The 12,976-nt window shown below is 47.2% G+C and overlaps 1 protein-coding gene across 1 annotated transcript; it reads left to right on the forward strand.

Annotated features, from left to right (window-relative positions):
* The first annotated feature begins 51 nt into the window (after positions 1 to 51).
* On the forward strand, positions 52 to 12,300 carry DSTN (destrin, actin depolymerizing factor). Its single transcript, XM_063328031.1, has 4 exons — positions 52 to 201; positions 8,914 to 9,221; positions 9,453 to 9,529; positions 10,859 to 12,300. The coding sequence occupies exons 1-4, from the start codon at positions 199 to 201 to the stop codon at positions 10,966 to 10,968; spliced, it is 498 nt and encodes a 165-aa protein (XP_063184101.1). The 5' UTR covers positions 52 to 198; the 3' UTR covers positions 10,969 to 12,300.
* Positions 12,301 to 12,976: the final 676 nt, after the last annotated feature.

A 12,976-nucleotide genomic window follows, 5' to 3' on the forward strand; every position in this document is an offset into this window, starting at 1 on the left:
CACGCAGGGCTCCCACCATAGCAACCGCTTCCTCCTCCGGGCACGGCGGCCGTGACGTCGGCAGCGTTTCCGCCCGGCTCGCGCCCTCGCCGCTTCCCTTCCTGCTGCCGGAGCCCGCGCCGCGCCCAGCAGCCGAGGGGAGCAGCCGCCGCCGCCACCGCCGTACCGCGCTCTGCTCCGCCGCGCCCCGCCGACGCCATGGTAGGGAGCCGGGCACCGCCGGGGGAGTGGGGGACACACGGGCCGTTACGCTTCTCCCCTGCCCCCCCACACCCCCGCCATCCGCCTTCATCCCTGGGGAAAGGGGGGAGGGGGGCGGTTGGTACCGCCCGACCGCCGCATCCCCGCTGCCGCTCTGCCCGGTGGCATCGCGCCCCGCTTTCCTTCTCCTTTCCTCCGCACGCCGGCTCCTTCCCGTTCGCCTTTGAACTTGAGGCGGCGGAACCCTTCTTCTCCCTTCCCCCCCCTCCCCCCCCCCCAGTCCCGCCATGAGGCAGCGGAAGGTTACTCCCCCCCTCCTTTGAGGCGATGGAACTGTCCTCTCGCCCTCCCCCCGTGAGGCGGTGGTACGTTCCGCGCCGCACACGGGCGCTAGGGGCGGGCGCGTCCATTTCGCCTGAGGAGGGGGGGGGGGTGGTGCGGTGAGGAGAACGAGCGAGGCGGGAAGAGCCGGGGGGGGGGGGGCGGCCCCTCCCCGTGCCGCAGGGCGCGGCCGGGGGGGGTGGGGGGCGGCGGCGGGTCCCCCCTTTCCACGTGTGGGGAGAAAGGCCACGGTGGGTGGTGGGAGCTCCTCCCGGGGGCCAGGGGGCTGCCCCGCTCGGGAGGAAGCGCGGCCTCGGCCGCATCCGCCCCAACGGGCGGCCCCGGGCGGGAGCCATCTTCCCCAAAGGCGAGGGGTTTCGGGCCTGGCCTAGAAAACGGCTGCGGCGGTTCTTCCTCGGCGGCTGAGGCGAGCAGCCGTTCTCCCGGCAGCCAGAGCCCCGGCTCCGCCGTCCCCGGTGCGCAGCCTCCCGGGGCCAGGCCGCCCTTAATCGGGCCGGTCTGGAGTCAGCAGTCCTGGGAGCGGACAAAAGGAGGGAAGCAAAACAGGCGGAAGGAAAACGCCGGTCGCAACAAACGCGTTTGTGCAACGACCGCTCAAAGCAGCTTAAATTTTGAGGTGCAAGAGCTCGGGAGGTTTTTGTCTCGCTTTTCCCCTGAGGGAAGGATATAATGCGGGAAACATTATATCTGAGATGTAACGCCGGAAACATAGAAATATGTTAAATACACACACTGAGTTTCCCGTTTTTTCTGGCTTTAAAAAAAAAAAAAATGCCAGGGGACCCCTTTCATAGATGGGGGCGGAATAGACCAAACAGCTATTATGCTTCATGATGGCTCATTTTCTGTTGGTTTGCCTACACTGAAAGTTTGCATCCCTGTTTAACTCAGGCTACCGAGACTGAAAAATTCAATTGACTTATTAGCTCATAATTTTAACTGCTGTCCTGTTTTCGCTTGAGTCATGCACAAACACTTGCCCAGTGACGAACATTTGTGTGTTTTGACCCACTTGCCTGAGTCATTTGCCTTTAGTAGAGGGGTTACATATTGAGGCCTTCCGAAGATATTTACCATTAGCTTCTTGAATATGTGGTGTATCCAGTAAATAAACTTTTCTTCTGCATAGACCCAGCAGACAGGATGTGCTACTAATCTCCCTGCTTCCTATAACGCCTGAGTTGAAGCATCTATGGCTGGTCTGCGGCATGGAGCAGAGCTAATGGGAGTTGCAGATGAAGCTGCTAAAAAGTCTGACGAGACTTGCAGCTCTTGTTTAAAATAGGCTTGTCTGAACAAGCTAGCTACCACCTCTGCAGTACGCAAACCTAGTTTAGGATGACTACTCAGTGTGTCAGGCTTCATCTTGCTTCGGAAACAGAGAATTCCCCAGTCAGTCAAAGCTAGTATTTCTCATAGTGATCTCCTTTTTGGAACAGGGTCTGGATTGGCTTTTTTAAGATGCTCTCCAGTTGCTGCAAATGAACTTGCTTTTGGGCAAAGAGTGTAGGCCTACTGGCAAAGTACAGCAATGCCAGCAGGAGGGCATAATTTGGTATCAAAAGAGCATTGGATTTTCTGCTTTGCTGTCTTGCCACAAAGTTCAGTTTCTTTGCTACTGGATTAAGTGAGTCCATGGTCTTTGGGGGACCGTGCAAATTATTTTTCTTGGTTGTTAGTCAACACTATTCCCAAATCTGTGTAATTACAAGGTACATATGCCTCATATACAAGATGACAGGCTCATGACAATTGGCAGTGTGGGTGTCTGGCGTGTTCCCACTTGCCTTGTCAGAATATCGCTATCAAGAGGCTCCTGCTGGGAGCAAGGGCTGACCTAAGCGATCTCATGTGGGAAAGCCTGCAGACAGCCAGAACTTGCATGTAAAGCTGTTCAGAGCCTTTTGCTTGCCTGAATGTTCAGTATTCACAGTGATCTCTGGGAAGCATGCCTCAGTAACAAGTATCTGGGATGCCCAGAGCAGGCCTTCAAAGCCTGTTCTTAAGGGTGAGGTTTAAGTTTTAGGTTGCAGTAGGTGCCTGGAGGGCTGCAAGAAAATTCTTAGACGCTTGCGCTCACAATAGCTGATTTCTGTGCTGAAAGCATTTCTAGGAAGCTTTGCTTTCCTGCAAGAGTCCTGTTGCATGCAAGCTTACACCCGCCTTACCTTAAAAACATGTGTTTCAACACAGGAATGAGCACTACTCAAAACTTCTGCCCTGCTACTGGCTACCACAGTTCCTGTTTTTCAGCAGTGTTGCCGGGATTGCCTTTTGTGGGTATTGCTTGTTCTGCCTACCTTGATAATTACAGCAGGAGTGAACTTCATGGTAGCTCAGAGGTGGTGATGATTTCCTCTTTGTCTGAAAGCTGAGGAAGTGACCTCCAGGAATTCAAGGGAGGCATTTTTTCTGCTTTTTTTAATAATTACTTTTTTACTCATCTCTCCTTGTCTAGTTGATAACCTGTCATATTGGCATATAAAGCTGAATGGAGTTTTGATTCCTTCCCCCCCACCAAAAAGAGACCAATTAATGCAAAATAAAAAATTCAAGTCTAGCTGGCAAGATCTGCCTACAAGTCATATGCAAATAACTCTGTACTTCTTGCTGGTTTATGGTGTGCAAATAATGGCCTCTTACACAACAGCAGTAAAAAGGCAGTTAGTTATGTTTCCTATCATGCTTCAGATCTGAATTGAAGCTCTGGACTTTCAGATGCATAGGCTGCTGGGCGTAAATGGAGGTGTCTGTCCAATCGTAGGTAGTAGATGAAGTGGGCCTCCTGGGACTTGGGAAGTCACTGGTGTTCCCACATTGGTCCTGGTCTTTGGGGTGAAGTTAAACCACTCATTCTGTGCACTGCCTCCCTTCCTACTTAATAAAGTGGGGGTGGTAGTATCAGATGGGTTTTCTTGAGTGCTCAAATAACAGATTAACAGCAAAGCAGTATTTCAGATCCTTGTGTTTTTAACCACCCACACATTCAGTCGGCTTGTCAGCCATAGCTGACACCTTTTTAGAGGCCTGGTTTGGCAGAATCTTCTCCCAGTCTGTTAACTGCAGCCAGGCTACGTGACCCTCGCTTTCTGGTAGGTGCTCTCACAACTAACTTGGCTTAGTTTTCCCTTCAAGGTCTCAGTGCTGATGATGTCCCAGGGTATTGCGTGGCAGTGTAAGGGACAGCTTTGTGAAGGCTGCTGTCCCAGAACAGCTGGGTGGTAATAGGTTTAATTGAAAAAATACTTGTCGCAGAGATGTACTATGACACATTACTGAGTCAGATGGAAATGCCACATGGTTACGCCAGCAGTTCTGGCAGTGGCAGGGGATTCTGAAGGTACATAGGAGGGTTGGTATACCAAGAATAGGGGAAACAAGGTGTTTATGAAGAAACTTGAGAACCAAATATATGGCAGTAATGTGACTAGCAAACATGGGAGCACAGTCTTCTTGGATTTGCCTTTGCAATTAAACAAGGCATGCTTTAATAAGTTCTCAGTGTCAAATTCTGGAAAAATTGATGGTGCTTTTCCAAGAAGCAAAAGTTTCCACTTGAGTAGCTGTGGATAGTCCACGCTGGTGTATACAATGTTGTGTGCGTGGCTCCCAAACAAAACAAGTCAAGAACTGGTTCTTGAAATGTCTCTGTAGATAACACATGCACAGGCACCTCTAGGGAGGGCTCTTAGGTTCTGATCACAGAAAAGAAAACCCACACTGTAAAACTGTCAATACTGAAAAACAAGTTTAGTCCTTCAAACTTGTTTTGAGGCAGACTACGTGATTAGTTTAAAGTCTTCTTGGCTGTCTTACAGTTGAGGAGGGAACAAAGACTTTTCTTAGGTAAAATATTTTAAATACTAAAGGAAAATACTGGAGTTCACGGCACTTCCTAACAAAAGAGAAGGCAAATTTAATTGTGTCAAAGTTGCGTTTCAATGCAGGCTTGCTACAAATCCAGTTTATCAGGCATCTGGCATGTGTCTCACTCCTGAAATGGCTTTCTGTATGTGGGGATTTTCTTGAGAAAGCTGTGGATTATTCTTCAGTCTTCCCCCATTTAGATTAAATTTCAGTTGTAGGGTACTTGGTGATGAAGGCAAAATATTGGAAGCTGTTAGTGGGGGCAGCTGGGGACGGCTCTTGCAGTTGGAAGCCTGCTAGACAGAAGGCTCTCTCTTTGGGCTGCCCTGTGTAGGGACGGCATTCTGCTCTCGCAAGACTTCTGCAGTGCTTTGCACTTAAGGCAGGAACGGATGGCTTTGTGTAGGGAATAAGAGCCACTGTGTTACTGCAATGCATGCTGACAAGGCATTTAATGCAACCATTACCTCATGTGCCTACAGCAGTCTATATGAAAATACAATGGGCATACTGGTGTAAGCGCTCCAGAATAATGTACAAGGCAACGCTGCCCGCAAGACACGCCGCCTTTGCAATAGTTGCGTGGAGCTACTGGGGGAAAACTCATTTTTGCTGATTTCCTCAGAGAAACTTACTCTGTCCATTCTCGCCTGAATGTCTTCCCTGAATATGCTGTACTGGCATTGTTTTTCCGTCTGATAATTAGGTGGCTTGCCTCCTTGCTGCTGCCTTGTTTCAGTGAGATTATCGGGCCCTGCAGTTATGGTCCTCGATGCCTATAGAAACATGCTGGCTATTTAAATGTAGTCTTTTTCTCTGCAGTTGTGCCCCGAGAATGGTTTTAAGTTGGTGTTGCCTGTGTTACAGGGTTAATCTGTCCCCTGCAACAAAGTGTCACCATCTGATGATCGTGTATCCCACCAGTACCTGCAACATGTACTGTTCAATGAACAGCCAGCCGTGTGCCAGTCCAGAGTTGGATAACTGCTTTCATACCGAAAAAGGAACAGAACCAGGCTAGCTCTTGTAGCCCTGCAGTGTTCAAGCCAGAAAGCACAAAATAATAATGAATGTGCTGTATTGAATCCTCTGAGCAGAGCGATATTGGGCCAAAGAGAGAAAATCCAGACTAACAAATAAACGTTTATTCTGTCGTTACTGGTGGGGTGGAGGCTTCTCACCAGCTATTCTTCTGGGCAAATCAGCAGAGACACAGTTAAAATGTCGAATGAGGACATGTATTTATGAGTGTGGTGTTTCTCCTTGTTCCGGTGCTTGTAACAGTCATCCTGTTGCTGCCCTAAACAGAATGGTTGCAACCACCTTACATCAAAAGCTGCCATGGGTTTGGTTTTTTTTTTTTTCCTTTTTTAAGTGTGTTTATGAAGCCGGTCATGGCTGGTACAAGCCCAGGGTTGAAAAGAAAGTCCTACAGTTAGAAAAGTAGATCCTCTTTTTGGAAGCCATTAGCTGCACCGGGAGTTTATGGGTTCATTTCAACCCATACTGTGGCACAGCTATATGGTTTTCTCAGATGGAACAAATCTGCATTGTCCTTAGCAATATAATGGCTGCTAATGTCAGCCTGCATGATGAATCCAGGGGTTGTACAGCAGCTGTGAAAAGGAGTAGCACAGCTACTTTTGCTACAAAGCCTTTTGCTTTGGAAAGCTAAAAAATCCAGTTCTTACGGTTGTCCCTTCAGCTTCTGGTCAGTCCCAGTTATCAGCTGCAGTTTAACTGTGAATTTTGAGTTTCCAGACTAAATACTCTCAATATTTTTGGAATCTGAACTGACTTGCCAGCAGCGTTCAGTTTCTTTATAAGGAAACAACTTGTCTCCTGACTTGGAGACTTGTTTCTGGCTGTGCAGTAGCACAAGCATATGCTCTTGACTGCACAGTTTACATCAACCTGCATCTCCATTGCTGCTGCTTGCTTCTGGCTCTCTGCTGAGCGCTTCTTTCAAAGTGAACTTCTTGGCAACAGGAATTGGTGCAGGGGAATTAATTGTTGTGGTCTTGGAGCAAAGATCAAGAATTGACAAAGGTAGAGCTAGGTGACATGAACTGCTTTTATGCTATTATTAGAATCATTCCTATCCTAGTTCAGGCTCATTCCCATGCTAGTTCAGGCTTCCTAAGCATTTTCTACTTAGTCCCAAAAATCTTAAGATTCTAAAAACTGAGTCTTAACACTTGTTGTCAGCTACTGAAGTGCCATTAGTTAGAAGACAAACCTCAGGGAGGGGGATAAAGTTGTCTGGAGTTTACTGTGGATTTGTCTTTAGTGAATGATGCAACACTTCTAGTTGCTGCTGCACTGGTTTAGGGCAACCTTGTATTATTTAGAGTCTTCCCAGAGAACTCCTGCCTACACCAACCACAGGGAAGGGAGGAGAAAGACCTTTATTCCTCATTAGTTCTCAGTCATGCTCAGCCAAAGTGCAGCCTCTCCATATGGAGGAGGTGACATAGGAGTGAGTCACTTTGAGTCGATGTTTGCACTTTTGCTCGAATTTATCCTGGAATAGGCTTTCTCTGCTTACTTTCCTTGCCTTATTGGAGATATGTAGAAGGGTGGCTGCCTTCCAGGCAGCTGAGACACAGTGACTTACTCCCTGTTTTCCCATCCCAAAGTAAGTGCAAGGGGATTCTGGCTAGATTACACCTAATAGACAAGCCATGCATTGTAAATCTTGGGGGAGGTCCCTTTGTATTTGAGTAAACTCCTACGGAGCACTGTGCTAGTGCTAAAGAAAAGCTTCTGCCTCAGATTCACTGCTGTTTCAGATTGCCCTGTTTTTGCATGACCAGCACTTGGGAGATCTAGATGCCAAACTCCGCGGTAATAGGTTCTGCCAGCTGTGTCACCTCTCTTCACTGGGTTAGCAAAGCTATGCCAGACACTAGAAGTTACAGAAGGAGAGATGTTGATAGAAATGGGAGAATCCAAGCTCATCATCTCTCAAGGACAGCCAGTTTGAAAGCTAGCACTAAGCAGTTCCCCTTCACCACTGGTCTCTGGTTTTGCAGCTGAACTCTGATGTTTCTTTAGAACACTTCCACTCTGACCAGGTACAATGTCCCCCACAAAATTAATCTATTAAGCACATGTTTTAGGGCTGAGCTTAAGGAAAAACAAAACGAAGAGCAAGCTTTAGTCTTTCTCAACCTTTAGTCTTTTTCAGTCGGTGTATCTCACATGCTTTACCTGTTTAGTACTGCTGACTGTGCTTGTGACGTGTGGCAGTTTACATAGAGGGAGGAGGGCAATTTTTCCCTCTGAGATATGAATTGCCATATCTGAGGATAATATAATTTGAATTTGGAAAACCAAAAACCAGCAGGGGAAGAAGCGGTATTAGAAAGGAACCTCACTGTTTACGCTGCATGCAGCGTTTTGAACAGGTAGATGAGTGTTGGGCAGGCTTCAATTTGGTCTTTACTGGCCATGATATCCTTCCAGCAGTGTCTGCTGGTCAGTATGGCTTCCCATATTTGCAATATTCACTACTGCACAGCTGCTTTTAAGCTCCCCAACTTTGCCGCGCTCTGAGAACAAAACTCAGATACAAATGCTTCTACCCTGCCACCTCTCTTTTCCCCCCCCCCCCCCCCCCCCTCATTTCCAAAAGAGTAGCAGACTTAAAATGCAGTTCAGCCTCTTGTCGTTACTGCTAGGTCTTGTCCTCTTTATTCTGTGCATCTGCCTTTAACATTAGATTGGTGATGCTACATCTGCACCTCCTCTTACAGCTAGCACTAAGTAACTAGAATTTCCCATCAGATTTTAAGGGGAGGGGAAAAAAAAAAAAGGTTGAAAAGGCAGGCAGCTTGCTTTAAAAACTGATGGAGGAACTGCTGGGAGGTAGACGCTTTAACTGTTAGACTTGCAAGTTCTCCTTTAAAACAGTGAATTCGGAGGAACTTCTGAAAGTTGGTTTGTTCCGCTAAAAACTGTATCGCTACAGTCCCTGTACCCCACTACATATCTCTTGATCTCTAAATCAGATCCATGTGACAAACATGAGATTTGGCCATGTTTTTTACCTCTGTTCCTAAAGCTGCTAGCAAGCACAATAGAAATGGCTAGGAAGCTTTGAACAGAAGATCCTAGTGGACTTGATTGTCTAGCCAGCCTGAAACGGGTAACAAAATTAAGCTGCTGTAATGCCAAAGGATCTGCCGCAATTGAATCTCGGAGGACAAGGGATGGACGTGCGTGTAAAACTACCCCAAAACAATGTTCTAATATAAGTAGGCCTGTGCCTTCTTCAGAATAGTTTTGGTTTGGCAGCTGGCTGTGGGCAGCATCGAGACTCCAGATTCTTTACTTGGCCTGGAAAAAGAGGGCCTGCAGCCTTTTCTGACGAGACTCTCAGGCCACTACTGACTATTGTCAGTATCGGTTGTCTTCTAGCCTCGGATTTAAGGCACTGCGGTAATGTAGTTGTGAAAATTTGTGGCAGTAACCTAAAGGTCTTTGCTCTTGTCTTCGCAGGCATCTGGAGTACAAGTTGCCGATGAGGTATGCCGTATCTTCTATGACATGAAAGTGCGGAAGTGCTCTACACCTGAGGAAATTAAGAAGAGGAAGAAGGCTGTAATCTTCTGCCTCAGTCCAGACAAAAAGTGCATTATTGTGGAAGAAGGCAAAGAGATTCTGGTGGGAGACGTCGGTGTGACAGTTACCGACCCCTTCAAGCACTTTGTGCAGATGCTTCCCGAGAAGGATTGCCGTTATGCCTTGTATGATGCAAGCTTTGAGACCAAGGAATCCAAAAAAGAAGAGCTGATGTTTTTCTTGTGGTAAGCCGTCTTCCCAACTCACTCATTCCTAACATGCAGTCCAAGCACTGTGGGTGAGGTCTCTGAGCATTTGTATTGCCCAGGCTGGCAAGATGGCAGGCTTAAAGTGAGCCAGACAGCCCGATGCCTGTATTCTGAGACATTTCACTTGTTCATAATCAGTATGTTACCGCTTCTGTCTCTGCCGGATAATAAATGTCACTAATTGCGCTTTTTGGTGTATCCCGCTAGGGCACCAGAACAAGCACCTCTCAAAAGTAAGATGATCTACGCAAGCTCCAAGGATGCAATCAAAAAGAAGTTTCAAGGTACGTAATTGCAGCTAACGCTCCGAGCTGTGCCATGCCCCTAAAATGCTTACACAGCAAGGCTTAACCCTTGGCTAATTGGTTTGGGTTTGTTTTTTGGTTTTTTTTTTTTTTTTTCTTTTGAGATGCTAGTGAGAGATGAGAACTTTACAGGTGAAATGACCTGTGACGTGAGCTAAAATTAGCTCTGGCTAAAACTTACACTGTCTGCCTCTGAATTTTAGAGGCGCTAGAACTGTGCTCAGGACAAGAGCTGGCTTTGCAATGTGTGACACCGTAGCTGTACTGTACAGAGCAGCACATCTGCACCATACAGGCTAGAAACCATTAGATTCATAACACAAAGCTGGATTTTCTGTAGAGCTGCCTCTGTGGCAGAGGACTTTCAGCCCTGTGCCTGTTAAAATACACAGTCTCATAAACTTACTGTGCTGTAGTAGTAGTAATTAACAATTAACTTGATTTAGCGATGCGATTGTGATTACTCGTTTCAAAAGGCATTGCATCTCCAAGTGGAGAAGCGAAGTTCTGTTCAGCCCGTCAGGAGCCATTAACCAGGGAGTAAACACCTTGCTGCAGCATTCAGAAATTTCATGCTAAGTCGGTCATTACAGTGGCTCGTAGCCAGATAGCACCGCCCCCCCTCTTCGGTTCCTCATGCTGCATCGGGCCAAAATCTTGCAGCGTGCAAGGCTGACAAGATCGTTGTGCAGCAGTGCCAGCTTTCACAGGATAACTTGCCAATGGATTGGAATTACCCAGGGAGACTGTGCGCTGCGCATGTGGGAGTCGAAAAAAAGAAATTCTGAAGAAGTTCTGCTTTTCTCCACGTAAGACAGGCTTGGGTTGGGCTCTCCGCCCTCCAAAAAAAAAGAAGCCACTGTTGATTCCTTAGACCAGCAAAGTCTTCCTGGTCTCTACATCTGAGGTTCTCAGCCCGATTCTTTCACCCACCTCTCCAGAGCCAGCGGGAGCTGAGTCAGCCATCTTAGTGTGCTTGCGCGTAGCTCCCTCACCTGCCATATCCAGGGTAGCACTAGAAATGAGAGATTCACTCGTGAGATAGACTTCTCATTGCAGGCTAACAGTCTGAGCACTGATCTAGTGAAAACTTTCTCCCTGGTATTTCTGTGTTGGTATTTGGTGTGTAGACAGATGTCTCCTGTGACATACCAGGGGGAAACCATCAAAATTCCTAAGCTAAGGCAGGACTTAACCTGCTTGAGTGACCGGATTGCCTCTTCTCGTGTTACTACCAAGTACGTTTCTTTGATTGATTACTAGCATGTTGAAATACTGCATTATTGAGTGTTTTGCCTCTTTTTTTAGGCATAAAGCATGAATGCCAAGCAAATGGGCCAGAGGACCTCAACCGAGCTTGCATTGCTGAGAAGCTAGGAGGCTCCCTAGTCGTAGCTTTTGAAGGAAGTCCCGTGTAGATGTCATACAGTGCCACAACTCTACAAGCATTCCATGTTTTAATATATCAGTTATGTAAAGCGACCATTCTAGGCAAGGGTTTCACTAACTGTAGGGAAGCTGTCTTGTAGAATAAAGTAGATTTTGGAGATGTAGCTCGTATGTACAAATGACCCTAAATAAATCAAATCTGAGGATTTATCTTGGTGTATTAATACTTGCATTGGTTGTCCAGCCCAATACTGTCCCCGATGGATTAACACTAAAGGTCTCCAAAAATTTTGGTCCAATGCAGCAGTGAATCATGGGATGAAGGTGGGGGGGGAGGTGAGAACAATCTGGTTCCTGTTCTTACTTTTCTAAATTGTAACAAGCAAAATTCAGTCAGTCTTTTTGAGGCTACTGGCCAAATTGCCAAACTCAAAAACTTTTCCCCTGTAACCGTTTAATACAAAACTTAAAACCTGTAGTTACAGTTAGGCTAAAGCAACCTGTTGGCACCAAAACTGGGTTAAATTCTTAGTGCTTGCAGTTGCAGACCAGTACTAATAACGGCTAATTCTGAAGTTAGAGGTAAAATAGACACACTTTTCTGGAGAAATAGTCCTAATCCACTCTCTTGTAAACTCACGGTGCAGTAATAATATTTAAAGGTTCACTTGTTCTGTAGGTTCAATTTTCTTGTTATGAAGTGTCTTGAGATCTTTTCCAGCCTGAGTGATTCTATAAAAATTGCTTTTCTGTTGACATAGTTTAATTTAGAACTACCTTAGTTTCTGTAATACACACTTACTAGTGGATCGGATGCTTCTGAGGCTTTTACAAATGCGGATTCTTATATCAGAGCTCTCCAGTTATGGGTAGTACAATGAGAAGGAACCACATCTTAAAAAGTGGTATTCTCAGCCCCAGTCTTTGGTCACTTGGTCCATTTGTCCATAATTACTATTGATTTAACTTAGTAGAACCAATCAGCCTGACTAATGCGGCTTGATCTGGGCTTTTTGTCTGTTAGCTTCTTTAATTCTGTAGAAATGCATGGAAATTATCACCTACTAGAAAGTTTGACCTGAAATGCCTTTTGTATGGGGGGGGGGCGGGTAGAGAACATTCCTGTGCCAGCTACAGAGATCTTAAAAGCTTCCATGTTTCACCAGTGGTTGATTAAAGCTGTTTCCTTTGTGTAATGTGTACATGGGAGTTGCATAGAGTTTTCCTGTATGTCTGTAGAGAAAAAGAAAAAAAAAAAAACAAAACCAAAACCCTTAGCCTCCAGTGCGTTACTGTGATATGTTCTGTGCGTGCCAAATTCGCATAGCCTAAATAAATGGGGTTTCCCTCCCCTGGGTCAGTGACTGATTCCTCTCTAGCCCTCTGCATTAGCCCTCCTGCCGCGGGGCCGGCGCGTAAGCCGGGCACTCAGGGAGCTGGTACGTCTTCTGCAGCTACCCCCCCGTGCTGCTCACGGGGGAGAAGGGATGGGGGCAAACAGGCTGGAAGGAAGAGCTTGGTGGAGGGAGTTGGGGGGGGAAAAGCAGGTTCCTCCCTGTCTGCAGGCTCTAGCTCCTTAACAGCACCCGCTCTCTTCCTTTTAGGCTTCGGACTCCCATTTCCGTGGGTTTGGGGAGCTTCCTGGGTGACATCTGGCATTTGCAGTCTGAGCGGGAGAAACCTAGCGCGTGTCAGTTGTTTTCCCTGTAAGAACTGAGGGAGCTTTCTCCGGCCAGCCCCGTGAAGCCCAGGCAATTCCAGGCTGCCCCTTCCTCTGTGAGCTCTTGCCAGATGCGCGGGGACAGAAAGCTGTACTGTCCCCGCAGCCCCTGGGCAGGGCAGTGCCCTGCGCTGGTTTATCTGCGGGGCCGGGGGAAATAACGGTCCATTACCTAACTCAGCACGTGCCCTCTTTGTCCACGCTGCGTGGTTAAAACCTTTAATTAAAAGGCAGGCATTGACTGCTTGCTCTAACTTGGCACCCGGGCGGGTCACAGGGTTGGGAGCACAAGGTTTTTCTGATGCAAAGAGACCCAC

This window comes from Chroicocephalus ridibundus, chromosome 3 (genome assembly GCF_963924245.1).
Source record: "Chroicocephalus ridibundus chromosome 3, bChrRid1.1, whole genome shotgun sequence".
In the NCBI taxonomy this organism is placed as follows: Eukaryota; Metazoa; Chordata; class Aves; order Charadriiformes; family Laridae; genus Chroicocephalus; species Chroicocephalus ridibundus.